The sequence below is a fragment of the Acomys russatus genome, chromosome 14 (genome assembly GCF_903995435.1).
Source record: "Acomys russatus chromosome 14, mAcoRus1.1, whole genome shotgun sequence".
Taxonomy (NCBI): domain Eukaryota; kingdom Metazoa; phylum Chordata; class Mammalia; order Rodentia; family Muridae; genus Acomys; species Acomys russatus.
In genome coordinates, this window is record NC_067150.1 from 6,185,227 (window position 1) to 6,205,285 (window position 20,059).

Here is a 20,059-nt window from a genome sequence, read left to right on the forward strand (position 1 = left end):
CATAAGACACAAAGTGGCAGCAGGAGTAGTGAGCAGAATGGGTCTTTCCAACCAGCTTACTTCACATTTCAATCTCCTCTCAAGGGAGACTTGCATCGGGTATTTCATGCATATAATGGTTATGGGGAACTAAATCAGGGGACAGGGAGCTGAGGGGACTGGTGTTCCTGTCACTTTGGTTGATTGTGTAAGACGAAATGCACAGTCAAAAATAACTTATTGCAAAGGACTTCCAGGGCCAAAAGAAAGGGATTTCGTTAAGTGAGATTTTAGAAATTAAGCTAAACATAAATTGAGGAGGAATATTTCGCCATTTGGCTTCAAAATCAGTGTTTAGTAAATGTTAGTTTTGCCTTAATTGTCCCATTTCATCATTTTCAAGGAGGCCTGTGATTGTTAAACATACCCGTGTTTTAATATCACCAAGAAAGGAAACACTGCTGATCAGAGGAGGAGACCCATGTATTGTGATGAACATGCAGATTTATACACAGGGTGCGTCAACCTGTGTTTTCTGCTAAGAGATCATGGCTAAGTATAATGAGAGCATATGGAGCAGAGCCACAAAAATGTCCCCTTTCTATGTGGCACACATGGAAGTGTCCTCACCATGAGTGTGGAGAGGGCTGCATTTCTCTGCAGGGATATATAAAACAAGTGACCTGATTTCATAATGCACCTTCCTTTGAGGAAACAGCCATAAATAAGACATTCTAAGTGTTTTAATGTAGATTGATTCAAATCCCCAAAGAAAATAAAAGTAGGGAATAGGAACTTCCCAAGCACTTATTTGCTTGGGTTGTATAAAACATCAGCAGAGCCATCTCCCCACAAAAGGTCATCTTTTCACTTAATGTCATTAATTAGGTGCAATTATTTTTAGTATAAATATAAATGTTATATATATATATATTTGTCCTGAAACTTATTTTTAGGACTATATCTGTTACCAAAGACAGTGACCAGTCAAGGTAAGTGGATGAACAACATTGAAATATGCTTTATAGTCGGCTCCGTTTGCACCATGTGGCTGTGATAAAACACTCTGATCAAAAGTATCCTGAGGAAGGGAGCATTTATTTGGCTCACAATTTAGGTCACAACCCATCACTGAGGGAAGTCAGAGCAGGAACTAAAGGCATGAAGCAGGAGGCAGGAATTACAGAGGAGCATTGCTCTCTCATTCACTCTGGCTCACTCACAGGCTCAGGCTGTCTGCTTTCCTGTACAGCACACAGCCACCTGCTCAGGAAATGACCCCACCTGCAGAGGGCTGCAGTGTCTTATATCAAGGCAGACACTCTAGAAAATACCTCACAAATACATGCACACTCACTCAGCTGAGACCCTCTCAGGTAACTCTAGGCTGTGTCAAGTAGAAAGCTCATCCTTACTGGATATAGGTCATTTAGAGATATTATTTCTGTGGTTAGGCATTTGTCCTTATGCATATAAGCTCATGAACATACCCACACAGACATGTTTCTCTCTCACACACACACAAAAATGCATCAAGTCTAACTACAGCAAACAGGCAATTCCATATAACACCTGCCATTAAAAATCAAGCACAGGAAAAAGGGACAATGGATATTAAAAATAAAAACTAAATAGAAAAGACATATTCTACTTCTGTTGTCCTTATAGTAGAAAAGCCTTGGTAAAGGGTTACAAAATGTGGTGCAACAATAAAGGAACCATGATACAATTCAGAGCTGGCATTCACCACTTGGGCTATACATTGTATGTAGAGACATTCATTTAATTACATATTTTAATGGCTAAATTAGAATGTTTGCATAACATATGAAGCAGCAATATCTAATGCTATTATAATAGGAATTAGTTAATACTACTTCAAAGGCAGGTGCAAGCTAGCCAATATTACCTGTGACATGCAGGCTTAGACATGTGATAAATACTGTCCTACTGTTCATTTTCCTTACCCTCTCTTTGCAAGTTGTATGACACCCTGAGAGAGAGATTTCGAAGCCAAAGACATAAGGATGTCTACAGTTACTTGGTTGCTGAGAACACTAGGAGCAATGGATGAACTGTATAGATGGTCTTCTGTGTCCTGGACCTTAGCATCCTAGGCACAGAGAAACACTAATGGTACACAGATGTGACACGTGTTCTAAACTTCTGTACAAACCCTGGAATGGAAAGGAGAACTAGTCTCCACACAATAATAGGTAAAATAGGTTTCCTGCCTTCTAAAAGTGACTTATTAACAAAACTAATGAGGCAACAGAGCCTGCCTAACTTCCTCACTAAGTCGTCCACATAAATCCCTAAATAATGAAACAAACACCATGGTGCTGGTAAACACCTATGAGTTTGTAGAACACCCAACGTTTATGCCATAAATTGTGTCAACAAGTTTTATGATTGGTAAAATGATCTTAGAAAGTATGTAATAATTACAATTTAATATTAAGTTGTTTTAACACTAATCTGAAAAGAGATGATTGTATTACACTATCCTGCATTGACTAGACAGTTAAATTCCACACTGAAGTCTGTTCACCTTTTTCTTTGTCCAAGTTCAGAGACTAGCAGACAAATATTGGGCATAAAGGAGCATACAAGGTTGTATGAGGCTATACTGTGAGAATCAGGTTCTGAGAAATGCACGGCTTTTATTTTCACAACTTCAATATTGGCGCCAACTCAGAATTGGACTAGAACAGAAGTTTATCCCTGGCTTACCTTTTACACACATTATCTGTTAGGTTGATGAATGAATTAGTTCTATCAACAAATGCTCGTCAAGCAGTAGTAGAGGTGGATTTAAGAAATGCTTTTGGTGATAAAAACAAATGAAAATGAGAAGAAAGACAGAAACACGTCAAATGAGACTTTACAGGATGGCAGAGAGAAAGTCACCCATGCTAACTGATATCTCTGCCAGTTAGATCTTAGCTGAGTGTAGGACACTGTGATTGGGATGGCGATCTGAATCCCATTCTGGACCCAGGAGCTATCTATCTAACCAGGGACTGAATGACACCAAATGAAGAGATGAAGCTTGATTCAATACTCAAACTAAAAGCCCCAAATAAATATCAGACTCGCTGGTGTGGGAATGATAATAAAACCAGAAATGAGATGCAGGAGCTGCTGACAACAAAATGGGCGGGCTACGTATCACAGGATCTTTAGGAATCAATGGGAAAGTCCCCAAAGTCAATCCACTCCGAATGGAGCAATTTTTAAACGTACATCTGCATCTTCATTTGCAATGGAGGTGAAAAGGCTACCCTAATCCAGCACTGCTTTTGAGCTGTGTTTCTGACACGTACAATGAACTGGAAGAAGTTAATCTGAAGGTTTAGCAGAGATCAGTGATGCTGGGTTGTGCCGGTGAAGTCGGTTGTTAGGATTAAAGAGAAGAATTGCTAAAGGGTAGGAAAGATACGTTCATTTTTATCACTACACCTTCAGATTGCCAGTTCTTGAAATCTTCAAGAATAGATTTGAAATCACTCTAGTGATTTGCATCTAATTGTCACCTTTAGAAGAAGTAATCACCGAAGAATATATCTTACTTTCTAGGAGGACTCTCAGAGAGGGATTTGGAGTCAGTGACCATACAAAACTGGAAATATAATAGTGTAAGATTTCAACACGGAGAAATTGAGACAAGCGCACTAGCTTAGGTATTGGGAGGCCTAGGTTTGTAACTATAGTTTTCTAACTGGCTTTGCACATGAATGTGTATGATTCACTAATACTGCTTTCCTAAGTTCCCAACTTCATGTCACTCCATTCTAAGAATTCAAGATATAATATTTTAAAATTTAAAATTGACAATCTTTACTGACTTTCTGCTGTGGCTGTCACAGCGTGACTAATACCAATATGGGAACAGCAGACACACTGACAAGTAAGCTGAGTTCATGGCACAATGATTCATGTAGGCTCAACATACCTTTGAGCGTCTGTGTACTATGATAGATTTAAAAATTAAATGTTGTCAAAGCATATCACCAAGAATGGTATCTCAAATAAAGAGATCTTAGCAGGCTAAGCACTAGATAAATCAAACTTTAAAGTAGCAATGTGAGTGTTAGATTAGGTATCTAATATCATGTAGCAATTATTTGTGGTGGCAAGCACATAAAACAGAAACAAGAGTATAGAAACTAAAAATAAGGAAACTGGATTACAGGAAACATGTCTGACATGGACTAAGACTAAGTGGTCATGAGAAATTTCTAGGTCTAGGCAGGACTTCAGTGAAAAAGAACTCTGATATTGTGTGGGTAACTTTTATGGTTAACATCTTTTATTTTTCCAGTAGTGGTTAATTTAGGCATCATGGTTATGTACCTAGGAATGATTTTGCAGTGTGGAATGAGATATAAAGGAGTTTTTTATGAGTATAATATTTTATAATCCTTTAAGAAAGTCAGAATTTAAATATTTCCAACCTCATAATGTATAATTAAGGAAGAAGCGATTTGATGGAAACTGCAGAGAGCTTGACCACAAAGCCACAGTTTATTTAGGGGACAATCTAGGTCAGTTGGGGATGAGCATATGCCTCCCAGCGGTGTCCTGTCTGTCCTTCCACTCCTCATTGTCTACACTGAGATATTTAATGGAGTCCAGGAAGTCCATCACTAGGACAAGATGAAAATTATTCTCACTGGCTACAGGAGCCCACAGTAAATCGAGAAATACTAGGTTTAGAACTGGGAGAGTTTATGGAATTCTGTCTGCTTGGCTTTCGCATGTACTCAGTTTTCTCCATGAGAACAGCTGGTTCTGTAACAGCCCTGGAAAGGTTTTGGATACAGTGGCAGTGAGTTGACTGTAAGTGGGAATAATGAGCCGGTCCTGCTTCCCCAGAAATGCATAGCATATCTAAGTACAAATGGAGCAGAGCAGTTTCTTTCAAGGCAGGCATTTCAGAGAATGCCAGAAACACCATGGACATCAAGAAAAGGACCTTAACACATTGGCTGAACTTGAATGTCCTGATCTAGCCATTCTGCATAGTCTCTGTCTCCCATCTACAGACTGATGTCAGGCCACAGACTGTATTTGTTGGTGTTCATTCACTAAAGCATGATCTCCCTTGGGTACCACATGAAGTGAAAATACATCCCTGGTTTTTGCAATGCTGAAGCAAGCCACAGTTCACAGAGCAATGTTCTTGACTCCTATGTACTGCTTCCTAGTGAGATCTAAGCATTCAGTGATGCCTAGACCCAACAACTGACTCCTATGCCCAGGTCTTCAGTCAACCTAATAATTAGGTAATTTTATTTCAGTCGGCTAGGAAAAATATCACATCAGTCAAATTCATTTTTAACTCCAACAGTTGTTAGTGACTGGCATTTTTAAATAAATAGTATTAATAAATCAGCAATATGTAACTAAAGAGGAAATTTCTTTGGTGATCACAGACTAGGATGCCTCAGGAGTACTTGTCATTTTCATAGTGCAAAGGGATGCACATATAGTCATTTAAGACAATTTGGTAAGTGAAGATTTTCATGGGACATGCCTCTTAGGCTAGTGTCCAGATATAAGTGAGTATATAACATTTGACTCTTTCTGCTTCTCGGTTAACTCACTCATTATGATCATTTTTAATTCAATCCATTTTTCCACAAATTTTGGGAATTCCTTGTTTTTAATAGCTGAGTAGTATTCCATAGTGTAAATGTACCATTGTTTCTTTATCCATTTTTCTATTGAGGGACACTTAGACTGTTTTTGTGTTCTGGCTATTATGAATAAGGCAGCTATGAACATGGTTGAGCAAATTTTCTTGTGTGCTGGAGTATCTTCTGGGTATATTCCAAGGAGTGGAATAGCTGGGTCTTGAGGAAGCCTTATTCCCAGTTTTCTGAGATAACACCAGATAGATTTCCAAAGTGGTTGTACTAGTTTGCATTCCCACCAGCAATGAAGGAGTGTTCCCTTCTCTTCACATCCTTGCTAGCATATGGTATCACTTTAGTTTTTTATCTTAGCCATTCTGATGGGTGTTAGCTAGGCATATGTGGGCCCCGGGGTCCTGCTCAAACTATGGCACCAGCCAAGGACAATAGGTGCAGTAAACTTTGAACTCCTACCCAGATCTAGCCAATGGATAGGACTATCTTCACAGTTGAGTGGAGAGTGACTTTCACACGAACTCTGAGGCCCCATATTTGACCACATCCCCTGCATGGGGAGGACTGGCGGCACTCAGAGGGAGGACACCAGGCTACCAAGAAGAGACTTGATACCCCATGAGCATATAAAGGAGGAAGAGGTCCCCCTCAGTCATAGTCATAGGGGAGGGAAGTAAGGAGAAAATGGGAGGGAGGGAGGAATGGAGGATACAAGGGATGGAAGAACAATTGAGATGTAATATGAATAAATTAATAAAATATATTAAAATAAAGATTAAAAAGGACAATTTGGGTAAAAACAAAGGAAAATGAAACACAAATTACATTTAGAGTCCCAATAGGATGCCTTTCCCTCTTTCCCAGTTTCCTGGTAAGTGAAGGCTTTCGTGGGACATGCCCCTTGGGCTAGTATGCAGATATAAGTGAGTATATACCATTTGATTCTTTCTGCTTCTGGGTTAACTCACTCATTATGATCATTTCTAGCTCATTCCATTTATCCACAAATTTCGGGAATTCCTTGTTTTTAATAGCTGAGTAGTATTCCATAGTGTATATGTACCACAGTTTCTTTATCCACTCTTCTACTGAGAGACACTTAGGCTGTTTCCAAGTTCTGGCTATTATGAATAAGGCTGCTATGAACATGGTTGAGCAAATTTTTTTGTTGTGTGCTGGAGCATCTTCTGGGTATATTCCAAGGAGTGGAATAGCTGGGTCTTGAGGAAGCCTTATTCCCATTTTTCTGAGATAGCACCAGATAGAGAGACGCATGGGAGAATATCAAAATAAAAGGATCCAGAGGGTCCTAGAAATCTACAAGTAGAACAATATGATAGGCAGATTTGGGCCCAGGGGTCCCGCTCAAACTAAGGCACCAGCCAAGGACAATACAGGAGGTAAACTTTAAACCCCTTCCCAGATCTAGCCAATGGTCAGAATATTCTCCACAGTTGAGTGGAGAGTGTGATATGACTTTCTCACGTACTATGGTGCCTCACATTTGACCATGTCCCCTGGAGGGGGAGACCTGGTGGCACTCAGAGGAAGGACAGCAGGTAGCCAAGAAGAGACTTGATACCCTATGAGAATATATAGGGGGAGGTAATCCCCCTCAGGAACAGTCATAGGGGAGGGGAATAATGGGAAAATGGGGGGAGGGGAGGAATGGGAGGATTCAAGGGATGGGATAAACATTGAGATGTAACAAGAATAAATTAATAAAAAAAAAAAGAAAAAAAACCCACAAATTACAGCAAAACCTAACATTATTAATTAATAAACAGTACCATCTTATTTGCAACAAACATACAAAAAGAAATGAAGAAAGGACGGAAATAAGGAAAAAAAGGAAGGAAGGAAAGAGTGCTCCTGGCCCTGGGTCCCTAATGGATGTGTAATGGCATGATGGAATGTAAAAAGTATGATTGTAAGCCGTCTTGGAGAGATAAGCAGGAACTAAAAGTGGCAGGAAATTGAATGTATTTTTCTATCCCAGATTTCAGATGAGTGTAGAAATGCCGTTCTCAGTAATTATCGCACTAACTGGCTCAGGGCCTTTTGAGCACCACTGATCTGATTGTGTGTTAATGGCTGCATGGGCAAGATAAGGAACATACAAAGTTAAAAAAACAACTTTGTCTACCTCACTATTACCTGAGCCTGTTAGCTTGCAGGTTTGTCCTGGGAGATAAACTGTTCTTCTTTGAGGCACATGGCATTTTTATTACAGAGCAACCCCAAGTTTGCCCTTGTGCATTGGGGCAGCTAAGCACCACTGACCACAGTTTACTCCTCTGTTGGTGGCTATTTGACATATGTAGCTATCTTTCTGTGGCCTACGAAAGGTCACATGGTGAAATAAAAGCTGCTAGCAAACTGCAGCTAATGTAAATTGTGTGTGAAGTTTTTCAGGGCCAGGACATGTGACCTGCATCTAAAGGTATTTGTTTGACCAAACCAGAAGCAATTATACAGTCCTGCTATGGGAGATCAGCCGTATTTCTCACTCTTGAATTCAATACAGTCAGCATATTCAGAACCTTTCACATAGCAAAGTACTACAGGTGTTCAAAACGACAGCATTATAAAGGAGAGAGACACAGACAGCTGTCCCCATGGGGCTGGTGAGATGGTCACATCAATGTGATTCTCACGGTGAGAGATGGGTTCCGAAGAAGAGCATGGAGGATTTAATGAAGAAGTGAAATTGGATTTTAGCTTTGAAGTCAGAGGGGAACTGGTGATGCTGGGATACATTTGACTGAGGGGGCAGCGCTACAGGGCTTCAGGTGTGAACATGCGTGTAAGACTGAAGAAGAGAGTAGGGCTGACCCTGAGTGTGAAATGGACCATTTCAGTCATCAACTCTTAGCACCCATCTTCTACACAGTGGAGACTGCCAACTAGTTCTGTGCAGACAAGAGAGGCACTGACTGTGTTCCTTGTGGATGCCCACAGACTAATTGTGGGCCTAAGGGCACCAATTGCGTTTCTTCCTCATGGCCTCCCTTTGTTGCTAACTCTGGCCTGAACGCCAAGCAAGAAGAGCAAGTTACTCTTTACGTCTGTGCATGCCGTCAACCAGCTGAAAATTTTCTGTAAGAACACATTTTCACAAAGTTAGCCAACCCACTCTGCTCAACTCTATTCTTCAATCTTTGACACAGCAGTTCTCAACCCATGGGTTGCAATCTCTTTGGCAGTAGAACAACAACCCTTTCACAGGGGTCACATATCAGAAATCCTGTACATCAGATTTTACATCATGATTCATAACAGTAGCAAAATTACAGTTACGAAATAATAACAAGGGTACTTGTATGGTTGGGGGTCAGCACGGCACGAAGAGCCGTATTAAAGGGTCACACCATTAGGAAGGTTGAGAACCTTGTTCACATGGCAGGAAGGTAAGAAGCCAGCAAACAGGACTGTTTAAAGTTTTCATGTCAACTCTGACCTGAATGTCTCTGCTTTTGGTGAATATTACAATTAAATCGCTAGGAGACAAATGGACATTATTATATTGGTAGAGCAGTATTGGGAATGGCCTTTCACTACCTCTCCCAATGGCCCGTTTTCTCCATAACAACTCATTTTGCCAAGAGATTCTACATTACACCCAATCTAATTCTTACATTTTAATGCTATGGCTCTTCACGCTCACTCCCTCTCTACCTTGTTGACACTGGAGAACAGCTTGTGAGCAATCTCTTGGTAATTGCTTTCCATATGCCTAAAGCAGCCTTTTCTTTCCAGAGTAATTAATCCTGCTCCGTTCTTTTACACCTTGCTATATTTCCCAAGCCATTACATTCCACTGTTTCCCCATGGATCACCTGAAGCACTTTCCATTTTTCTGAGAAATACCTTTTGTGGAATTGACCATCGTGAAATAGAGTCTGTCACAGCCACTTTATAAGTTCTGTACTTGATATTGTGTGGTTCCATTTTAAAAGCAATTTCTAGCACTGCGCTGGCATATACTGCTCTGCCTCGGCACAGCAGTCTGTAGAGAAAACAGCTGAGGGTTTTTTGTTTTGTTTTGTTTTGTTTTTGTCAAATTTAGATTTAACTGGAGTTTCCTTTAGAGGAAAAAGTAAACTTTTCTAACTTCAAATTAAGTCAGTAAACTTAAGATGATAGTTTCATAATCTATACACATTTGTTTTCTTCTAAATTCCTTAAAAATACAGAATTATGAACATGTATTTTAAATTTATTTGTGTGCTATACCTCATAAATAATATACTTCACTTCATAAACACTTGAACATATTAAAAGACAGGCTGCTGGCATGTGAAGATGTGTCTGAAGGATAAGCCATTGTTTGTGAGTCAGAAGACGCTTGCTTACAGGCTTAAAGTAGAACTCTCTAACAACAGCACAGTTCTGAGTTTAGGGATCAGATGTCCATGTCATCCTTTCATGAGCTGGAGAATATTCAAGTGAATAAAATCTGCTGATTGTTTAGTCTCGGTTTTAAAATTCCAAGCAATAACAATGTAAAACAATGTTCGTAGATGTAAAGGTTGACCAAGGTGGGGTAGGCTTTGTCAAGGTATGTAATAGCAGTGGAACCAAGACGGTGTGATGTTAGAATCACATGAACAGAGCAAGACAGAATGATGTCTCCATGAAAACAGGACTGTGCACATCTCAGAAGTGAGTGCAGTAGCTAGCATGCGATTCGCAGTAAAGGTCTTCACACCTGCATTTAGCACTTTAGTCCTTTCGAGGTTCTTATTCTACTTGTCTATGTATGATGACCTACGTAGATGTCAGCTCTCGGATTAGCTCCTGCCCATGAACAGGTCAACAACTTTCCTTGTGGTAGAATGCCAGCTAGCAGATGTTTGATTCAGTTCGCAGCAGGATGAAGATGGTGATTTCTGAAGGAAAACCTAGGCTGCCTAAGATCATCCAGAAGAGCTGAAAACAATGACAATCACTTATATTTATGGTCTTCTATTGTAGACCTCACAGTGTATCACGGCAACAAATCTCTGCCCCGACCCTATCTCTTTCTCTCCATCTCTCGTTCCATCCCTTCCTCCTCACACTTCTCTCACAAACACACCCCCTTCCTTTTGATAAATGTTATTTGAAGTTACATTCAATATTCTCACATAGAATTAAAAAAATCAACATAATACACCATGGGAAGAAAAGTAAAGGTTTGAATACAAGTTGATTATAAAGATTTGCTGTGGAGCATTGAGCCTGTGCTTACCAACCATGAGGTTGCATAGTAAACATTTTTTTTTCTTTTTCTTTCTTTCTTTCTTTCTTTCTTTCTTTCTTTTTTTTTTTTTTTTTTTTTTTTTTTTTTTTCGTTTCGATACAGGGTTTTCCTATGTTACCTTGGCTGTCCTGGACTCACTTTGGAGACCAGCTGGCCTCAAACTCACAGCAATCTACCTGCCTTTGCCTCCTAAGTGCTGGGATTAAAGGCATGTGCCACCACACCCAGCCTTAAACATTCTTATATAGTCTCTTTATCCATTCTTCTACTGAGGGACACTTAGGCTGTTTCCATGTTCTGGCTATCATGAATAAGGCAGCTATGAACATGGTTGAGCATATGTCCCTGTTGTGTGGGAGAGCATTTTCTGGGTATATTCCAAGGAGTGGAATAGCTGGGTCTTGCGGAAGCTCTATTCCCATTTTTCTTAGATAGCACCAGATAGATTTCCAAAGTGGCTGTACTAGTTTGCATTCCCAGCAGCAATGAAGGAGTGTTCCTCTCCCTCCACATCCTCGCCAGCATGTGGTGTCACTTTAGTTTTTTATCTTAGCCATTCCGATGGGTGTAAGATTTGCATTTCTCTGATGACTAACGAGGACGAGCATTTCTTTAAGTGTTTCTCAGCCATTTGATATTCCTCTGTTGAGAATTCTCTGTTTAGTTCTGAGCCCCATTTTTCAATCAATTGGGTTATTTGGTTTGGTGGTGTTTAATTTCTTGAATTCTTTATATATTTTGGATATTAGACCTTTGTCAGATGTAGGGTTAGTGAAGATCTTTTCCCAGTCTGTTGGCTGTCGCTTTGTTCTGTTGACAGTGTCTCCTGCCTTACAGAAGCTTCTCAGCCTCATGAGGTCCCATTTACTAATTGTTGACTGTAAGACTGGGCTGTTGGTGTTCTGTTCAGGAAGTTTTCTCCTGTGCCAATGTGTTCCAGGCTCTTCCACATTTTTTCCTTTAACCGATTTAATGTCTCTGGTTTTATGTTGAGGTCTTTAATCCAGTTGGACTTAAGTTTTGTGCATGGTGACAAATAGGGTTCTGTGGTACATTTACACTATGGAATACTACTCAGCTATTAAAAACAAAGAATTCCCAAAATTTGTGGACAAATGGATTGAACTAGAAATTATCATAATGAGGGAGTTCACTCAGAAGAAAAAAGAGACAAATGGTATATACTGATTTATATCGAGACACTAGTCCAAGGGGTATGTCCTATGAAAAACTTTACGTACCAGGAAAGTGGGTCAGAGGGGAGGACATCCTATTGAGACTTTACGTGAGAGAATCATGGGAGAATGGGGAAAATAGAAGGATCCAGAGGGTCCTGGAAACCTACAAGAAGAACATTATGATGGGTAGATCTGGATTCTGGGGTCCTGCTCAAACTATGGCACCAGCCAATGACAATATAGGCAGTAAACTTCCAGCCTCTACCCAGACCTAGCCTATGGACAGGACATTCTCCACCGTTGAATGGAGAGTGAGGTCTGACGTTCATACAAACTCTGGTGCCCCATTTCTGACCACGTCCCCTTGATGGGGAGGCCTGGTGGCACTCAGAGGAAGGATAACAAGTCACCAAGAAGAAACTCGATACCCTATGAGCATATACAGGGGGAGGAGGCCCCCCTCAGTCACAGACATAGGGGAGGGGACTAGGGGGGAAGTGGGAGGGAGGGAGGAATGGGGGGTATACCAGGGATGGGATAACAATTGAGATATAATATGAATAAATTAATAAAATATATTAAAAACATTCTTATATAGTCAAGAAGAGATACAGAAAGAGTAAATCTAAAACAATGAGAAAACCAATGGAGGCAAAAACAGACAGGGGATGGACAAGATGAGAGAATGATTCTACACTTGCACTAAGATAGGTGGTCAGAGAGCCACAGATGCGCTACAGAATATAGGTACACTCTAGGGTATAGTCTAAAGAAGTCATGTATTAATAAGTAGTTGACATAAGTGGACTTGGTATCAAAGGTAATTGATTCCATCAACGTTATTTCCCGAGTACTGTCCACTGGTGCATACTAGGGGAGGCAATTGCGATGAGCATATAGGGAGTGTTGTTACAAGCCCTGTTCTCACAAGGCTTATGGCCTCAATATGGACACTGAACTATTGTCTGCTTTCCTTGCCTGCCACTATCTTTCCTCTAAACTTCTGCTGATGACTACATCCTCTGCCGTGCAAGCTAACTTAGTGGGGGGATTTCTCCTTAGCTTCATGGGAGCCACGAGAGGAGATAGAATTGATAAGAAGTAGAAAGAAGTATGTAAATTCCCTGAGGTTTCCTTTACCCATGTTCTTGTCCTGGCCTGAGCAACTCTCTCCCCACTGCCCAGTCTCTGATATATGTTCATATTCATCTCTTCATGGTTCTGGTGCCATGAGCTCTCTATTTTCTTGTGAGCAAAAATGATTTCTCATTACTCCTGATCTACAAACACTCCACTTTGCTTTCCCTTTTTGGTTCCCGTTATGATATTTAGAGATCTGCAACTTGACCCATTCCTGAGTTTTTTTTTTTTAACTATTTGAGTTGTTTTCCTCTGGGTCCCTAAATGACCAAAACTCATTTCTAAATTTAAAAAAACCCTAAGTATAAATAATTCAAAATTTCATTAAAGATAGGGAAATGCATATATGTTTTTGAACACAGACTAGTGGATATAAGTTATATGCAATAGTCCAAGATGGTCTCGTTAAGGGAGAAATGAATGGCAGATGTTGTGGAAGTTACAAGGGATGCTCCTGGTCTAGGAAAGAGCAAATCCAAAGGCCATGAGATCACGAGACAGAATGGAGTTGTGAGAGCACTATTGCAGAATCCAGTCATCAACGGTTTATGAGGGACATCTGGTTAAAGTTCACTATACACAGTGAGAGTCTCCCCATGTGGATAGATCCTGCTGGAAGCATATAGAGTTCATGTTGGCAGTGACAACCTGCTTCTTATGTTGCTAAGGAGGAGTTCAAATAGGCCAAAATGTCCCCTAAGTCATTTCATTTTCATGTGTGGCAAATGAGTTTTAAGTATTGGCATATTTCCTCATAATATTTCCCCTCCATCACCATAATTCACAGAAAGAATATCAAGCACGAGAGAGAGAGAGAGAGAGAGAGAGAGAGAGAGAGAGAGAGAGAGAGAGAGAGAGAGAGAGAGAGAGAGAGAGACAGAGAGAGATGGAGAGAAAGAAAGAGATACAGAGAGAGACAGATATAGAGACACCAGAGGGAAAAAGAGACAGAGAGAGAAAAAGAGAGAGCACTTCCTCCCTGAGACATTCCTTTTAAAAAAACCTCCTTTTAAAGTTATTTACTTTGGTGAGTGGAAACAAGACAAACATGGGGAGGTTGGAGAAAATAAGGACTTGACAATAGAAATGGTTTGACCTGTTGCATCCCATGCAGAAGGAAAGAGAGAGAGAGAGAGAGAGAGAGAGAGAGAGAGAGAGAGAGAGAGAGAGAGAGAGAGAGAGAGAGAGAGAGAGAGGGAGAGAGGCTCTAAGCATCCATATGTTGAGCATATTTCAGGCCTCTCTCAAACAAATGTCCAACTTATTAAACAACCTGCCTTAGGAGAGACTCTATGCTGCTTTTCTTTAGAAATTGAGTTTTCTAATTTGTTTTACAATATGACCCATTTTTGGATTTGGCTTTAGTACAAATTCTGGCATTTAAGAATTATTTAACTGTAGGATATAGTAAAGCCTTTAAAATCCCATTAGAATATATCATTTATCAAGAATCTGACTTTGGGGCTCCCAGGCAAATGGCAGCAGCACCAGGGTTTAAAGTATCATTGAGCTTCGTGCATGCAACCAATGTCTCCAGCTTTGGAAGAGTTCCACTGGCACAGGCACTGGACCAGATTACATCCCCCCCACACACAGATACACACATGTAGTTTTATTCCTTAAATTATACTTCTATTTGTGGAATACTTCTCTTAAAAAGTGGGATTCATAGACTTTCGTTGTGTGTTCTGTCTACTGTTATCTGAGATGTGCGAGGAACCACAAAGGCTTGCCATCACAATCTGTCTTAAGACTACAACACATGGTGCTAATGATGTCACTCCAGAAGCCTCTAGCTCAGTCTCCACTGCTTACCAGTATTTCCCCCTCCATGGTCTGATACTGCTGCTGCGGTTGAGAAATCTGCACATTTCTGAAACATGTTTTATGTCTCTGTAACAATGTGGGTGTGAGTTTAACAGCACTGAAATGCTTAGTAACTTAGATAGAGATGCAGCTATACAAATTATAATTATAGATCTTGAAAGGACCCGAAGATCTTGTCATCTTAAAAATAATAGCACTGCGTTTGAAACAAATCATAACACCATAATCAAACATCATCAGAACTCCACTCCTGCTATACATGCTAAGGCCCACACTATTGCGGCCATTAACAAGCAGCTACACCACACAGCAATTCATCCTTCAGAAACAGGGTCACTAGCCCAGTGAGCATGTGGATGCATTCTCAATCATCTTCCGTTTGGAGAACATTATGGATTGAACACATTAACAGCTTTATTCTCTTGCTGCTATTTCGGGAGACAATGAAATAAGTTGGATCCCTGTAACTACTTCTCTTATAGCATATGTGTCTTAGGGTATTGTGCATATGTGTGTGTGTGTTTGTACATGTGCAGGTATGGATGCATGCATGAGCATGTAAGCATGTAGGAGAGAGAGGACAAACTCAGGCGGTTGCTCAAACACTATCTTCTTTTTATCAGGACAGCCTTTTACTATCCTAGAGTTTGTTAAGTAGTCCAGGCAGACTGGCTTGAGCAACTCCAGAGACCCACCTGTATTTCTCCTAGGCACTGCATTACAAGAACACATAACATGCCTCATTTCTTTATGTGGGTTCTGATGACCACACTCTGTTTCTTATTCTTCTGGGGGGTGTTATTTTACTTTTTTAATTAATTAATTAATTTAGTAGCTCCCTCTCTCCTCTCCTCCAGGCCAACCCTCCCTTCCCCCTCGCCCTCCCCTAGTCCTCAGAGAAGGGGAACACCCACTATCCACTCACCCCAGCTCATCCAGTCACATCAGGATTGAGTTTGTTCTTTGTCCCTGTGGCCTGGAAAGGCAGTTTTGTCAGGGGGAAGTGATCAAAAAGCAGGCAGCAGAGTCCATGTCTGAGACAGCCCTGATACCCTTGCTAGTGGACCCACATGAAGCCTGAGCTGCCCATCAGCTACATCTATGTAGATAAAGGGATAAAGATAGAGAAGACAGACCAGAGGTTGAGGCAGTGTCTAACCAGTGCCTGGCCCAACCCAAGACCTACACCATGGAAGAGAGCCAACTCATGTCACTATTAAGGATACTCTGCTAAGCTTGCAGACAGGAGCCTATGCTAGTTGTCCTCAGAGAGGCTCCACCCAGCAGTGGTTCAAAACAGATGCTGAGACTCACAGCCAAACATTAAGTAAAGCATAGGAAGTCTAGTGGAAAAGTGGGGGGAATGATAAAAGGGTCTAGAGGCGACAAGAGCTGCACAAGAAGACCAACAAAACCAACTAACCAGGGCCCAGAGGGCCCTGTGGAGTCTGAAGCACCAACCAAGGACCATGGTTCTTCCTCTTACCTGGCAAGTACTTCACTGGAGGAGGCATCCCCCTTAGCATCTTCAAACTTTTGGTTTGCTTTGTGCTTCTAAGGATTGCACTTAAAGTCTGGCACAAACTAGGTAATCATTCTACCACTGAGCTGTGTCCTTTACAGACTTATAAACCCATATAGTCTACATCCTGCACATAAAGAGAGATGGGACTTTGTCCTCCTCTCTGTGCCTTTCTGTGACTGTTGAAGGAAATGTGAGGACAGTGGTAGGATTTTCAGTATCAGTAGCTGGAGGGATGTAAAGCTCTCCTGAATCCAGACAAGCTTCCTTTATGTTAACACAACGCGTTTCCAAGGAATTGCTGTGCATACAAATGACTTAGCAGCTCAAGAGACCTGGCTCCTTGACAATTCCCAGCCTCCCTTCTTCAAAACACAATAGTCACCACAGGGCTCCTAGGAAAGTGAAGCCTAGCAAAATAAGTGATCCAAACAGATGAGTCATGTGTTAATAAACAATTGTGTCTAATTATAGAATAATATGTACTTACTTGCCAAGTGCAAAGCATTCCATCTTAACAGTTGTTCCCTTAGCAGCTGTAACCGTGAAAGGAAAGTGGACCTCAATTTTCGGCTCATATTCTCCCATCACACCTGGGAAATAAAGAATAGTTTTTAAGCATAGAATGAATGGCACAGTTTCTATTCATTGTCAGAGGTATCATATGGAAAATCATTGTGCTTTGATAGCCAATGTGTGTTGGACAACTACTAAATTTTTGATATGTTGAAATAAAGAGCTCACTTAGGGTAAACCATCATGGTGAAATCTCAATATTCCCACAAGAATGAGGATGTATACCTTCTCTCTACATAGGCATCGTTATTGAAAGCCTTAACCAAAATGAAGGTTAGAGACTTATTTTATTAAAACATGGATTACATAGACGGGTGTGGTGGCGCACACCTTTAATGCCAGCACTCAGGAGGCAGAGGCATGTGGATCGCTTTGAGTTCGAGGCCAGCCTGGTCTACAAAGCAAGTCCAGGACAGCCAAGGCTACACAGAGGAACCCTGTCTCGAAAAATAAAAACAACAACAACAACAAAAGAAACATGGTTTACTTAATTATTTATATGTACATGTATGCGTGTCTGTGTGTGTGTGTGTGTGTGTGTGTGTGTGTGTGTGTGTGTGTGCCCATGTAGGCCAGAAAAGGGTACCAGATTCCAAAGTGTTTAACACAGGTGCCAACAACTGAACTTGCCTCTTCTTCCTGGAATGGTCAAGCACTCTTAACCACTGAGCTCCTTACTGCTTTAAAATAAAAACAAAAAGCAAGCAAACAAAAAAACCCAAAGTACATAAATAGAAATATTTCCCATGATAAGTAATTGTACTTTTTAAATGAGAATATGCTAGAAATTTATTTTTGTCATGTAAGTTAATATGTTTTTAATAACACATGTGTTCTTATTTTTATCTCTGTGTAATGCATGTAAGTATGTGTATGCAGGTGCCTACAGAGGCCAGAAGTGGATGCTCTAGAGTTGGAGCTCTAGGCAGTCAGGACCTGCCCAACATAGGTGCTAGAAACTGAATGCAGGTCCTTTGGGAGAGAAGTCTTAAGCACTGAGCCATCTCATCTACTCTATTAACTTATAGTTTTAACTGTCTAAATATGCAAGGTATTTTTCATATTTTATTAATTTATTCTTGTTACATCCCAATGTTTATCCCATCCCTTGTATCCTCCCATTCTTCCCTCCCTCCCTTCCATTTTCCCCTTATTCCCCTCCCCTATGACTGTTCCTGAGGGGGACTTCCTCCCCCTTTATATGCTCATAGGGTATCAAGTCTCTTCTTGGTAGCCTGCTATCCTTCCTCTGAGTGCCACCAGGTCTTCCTATCTAGGGAATGTGGTTAAAAAAAGATCGTCACCAACCTTACATCTGACAAAGGTCTAATATGCAAGGCATTTTGCTAATAATTGTGGAAGTTATAAAGACTAGTCATGGACCTTGCTCTCAAGCATGCAATAAAGATATATATTTTTAAAAATGGATGCTGTTGCACATCAACAAATGGGCAAAGCTATGCATCAAAACGGCAGGAGTGACGAGTTCCATGACTGAGGTTTATCCCAAGTATTATGTGCACTGGTGTATTTCAGCAAGTGGGAAAAGATGAGAAAGATCAAAATCATTTTGAAAGAACCAAGATAAAAAAGAAGCGCCACCAGGGACGGGGTGTTCTGTGTTCCTGGGGTATTAGTGCGTGAAAGAAGGTAATGGGCAGCTCCGGAAATGTAAACAAGACTCAAAGAACAGACAGAGTTGTTCCTCGGAGAAACTCTGTCAGACTCACTGCAACTGAGTTGGAGCCACTGGGGTTCCGACTAGATGCCAAAGATGGTGAGCTGGATGCTCAAACCAGAGTTGAGCAGAAGCAGTCCATGATCTCAGTAAATTTTATAAATAACAAAGATCCAAGTTTCAACAAAATTGAAGGCAGAGAAAGAACAGCAAATGTGCAAAATGAAGAAAAAAAATAAAGTGATGAAAATCAACACACAGAGCAGTGTAAGGAATGAGTCTGAGTGTCAGGAACAACACTGTTTCCAGGTCAGGTGGATGAAAACAGGAGAAGGCAGAGCTGGGAGGGGAAATCTTTAAACATTCCTTGCATGCCCAAGGCCCTGGGATTGACATCCACACCACATGTATGGACATAAGTTTGGACATATTAAGTTTGAAATATAGGACTCAGAAATAAATATTTGATTACACAGTTCATATAATAAATGAGGATAGGAATAGACCCTCATTGTTGAGAAGCCCTATTTAGAGGTGACACTGGACATCATAAGATTGTTTATGATTGTTGCAAGCTAAATCAGTGTACTAACCGTAGCCTATGTACTAGCTGTAGCCTGTGTACTAGCTGTAGCCTGTGTACTAGCTGTAGCCTGTGTACTAGCCATAGCCTGTGTACTAGCTGTAGCCTGTGTACTAGCCATAGCCTGTGTACTAGCCGTAGCCTGTGTACTAGCCGTAGCCTGTGTACTAGCTGTAGCCTGTGTACTAGCTGTAGCCTGTGTACTAGCCGTAGCCTGTGTACTAGCCGTAGCCTGTGTACTAGCCGTAGCCTGTGTACTAGCTGTAGCCTGTGTACTAGCCGTAGCCTGTGTACTAGCTGTAGCCTGTGTACTAGCTGTAGCCTATGTACTAGCTGTAGCCTGTGTACTAGCTGTAGCCTATGTACTAGCTGTAGCCTGTGTACTAGCTGTAGCCTGTGTACTAGCCGTAGCCTGTGTACTAGCCGTAGCCTGTGTACTAGCTGTAGCCTGTGTACTAGCTGTAGCCTGTGTACTAGCTGTAGCCTGTGTACTAGCTGTAGCCTGTGTACTAGCTGTAGCCTGTGTACTAGCTGTAGCCTGTGTACTAGCTGTAGCCTGTGTACTAGCTGTAGCCTGTGTACTAGCCGTAGCCTGTGTACTAGCCGTAGCCTGTGTACTAGCCGTAGCCTGTGTACTAGCTGTAGCCTGTGTACTAGCTGTAGCCTGTGTACTAGCT

The 20,059-nt window shown here is 41.0% G+C and overlaps 1 protein-coding gene across 1 annotated transcript in view; it reads right to left on the minus strand.

Moving 5' to 3' along the window:
- Cntn5 (contactin 5) overlaps positions 1 to 20,059 on the minus strand; it is a 445,387-nt gene that overhangs the window by 290,353 nt on the left and 134,975 nt on the right. Inside the window, exon 7 of the mRNA XM_051156769.1 lies at positions 17,036 to 17,138. Within this exon, the coding sequence (XP_051012726.1) occupies positions 17,036 to 17,138 (103 nt within the window). The remainder of the gene's footprint in view (positions 1 to 17,035; positions 17,139 to 20,059) is intronic.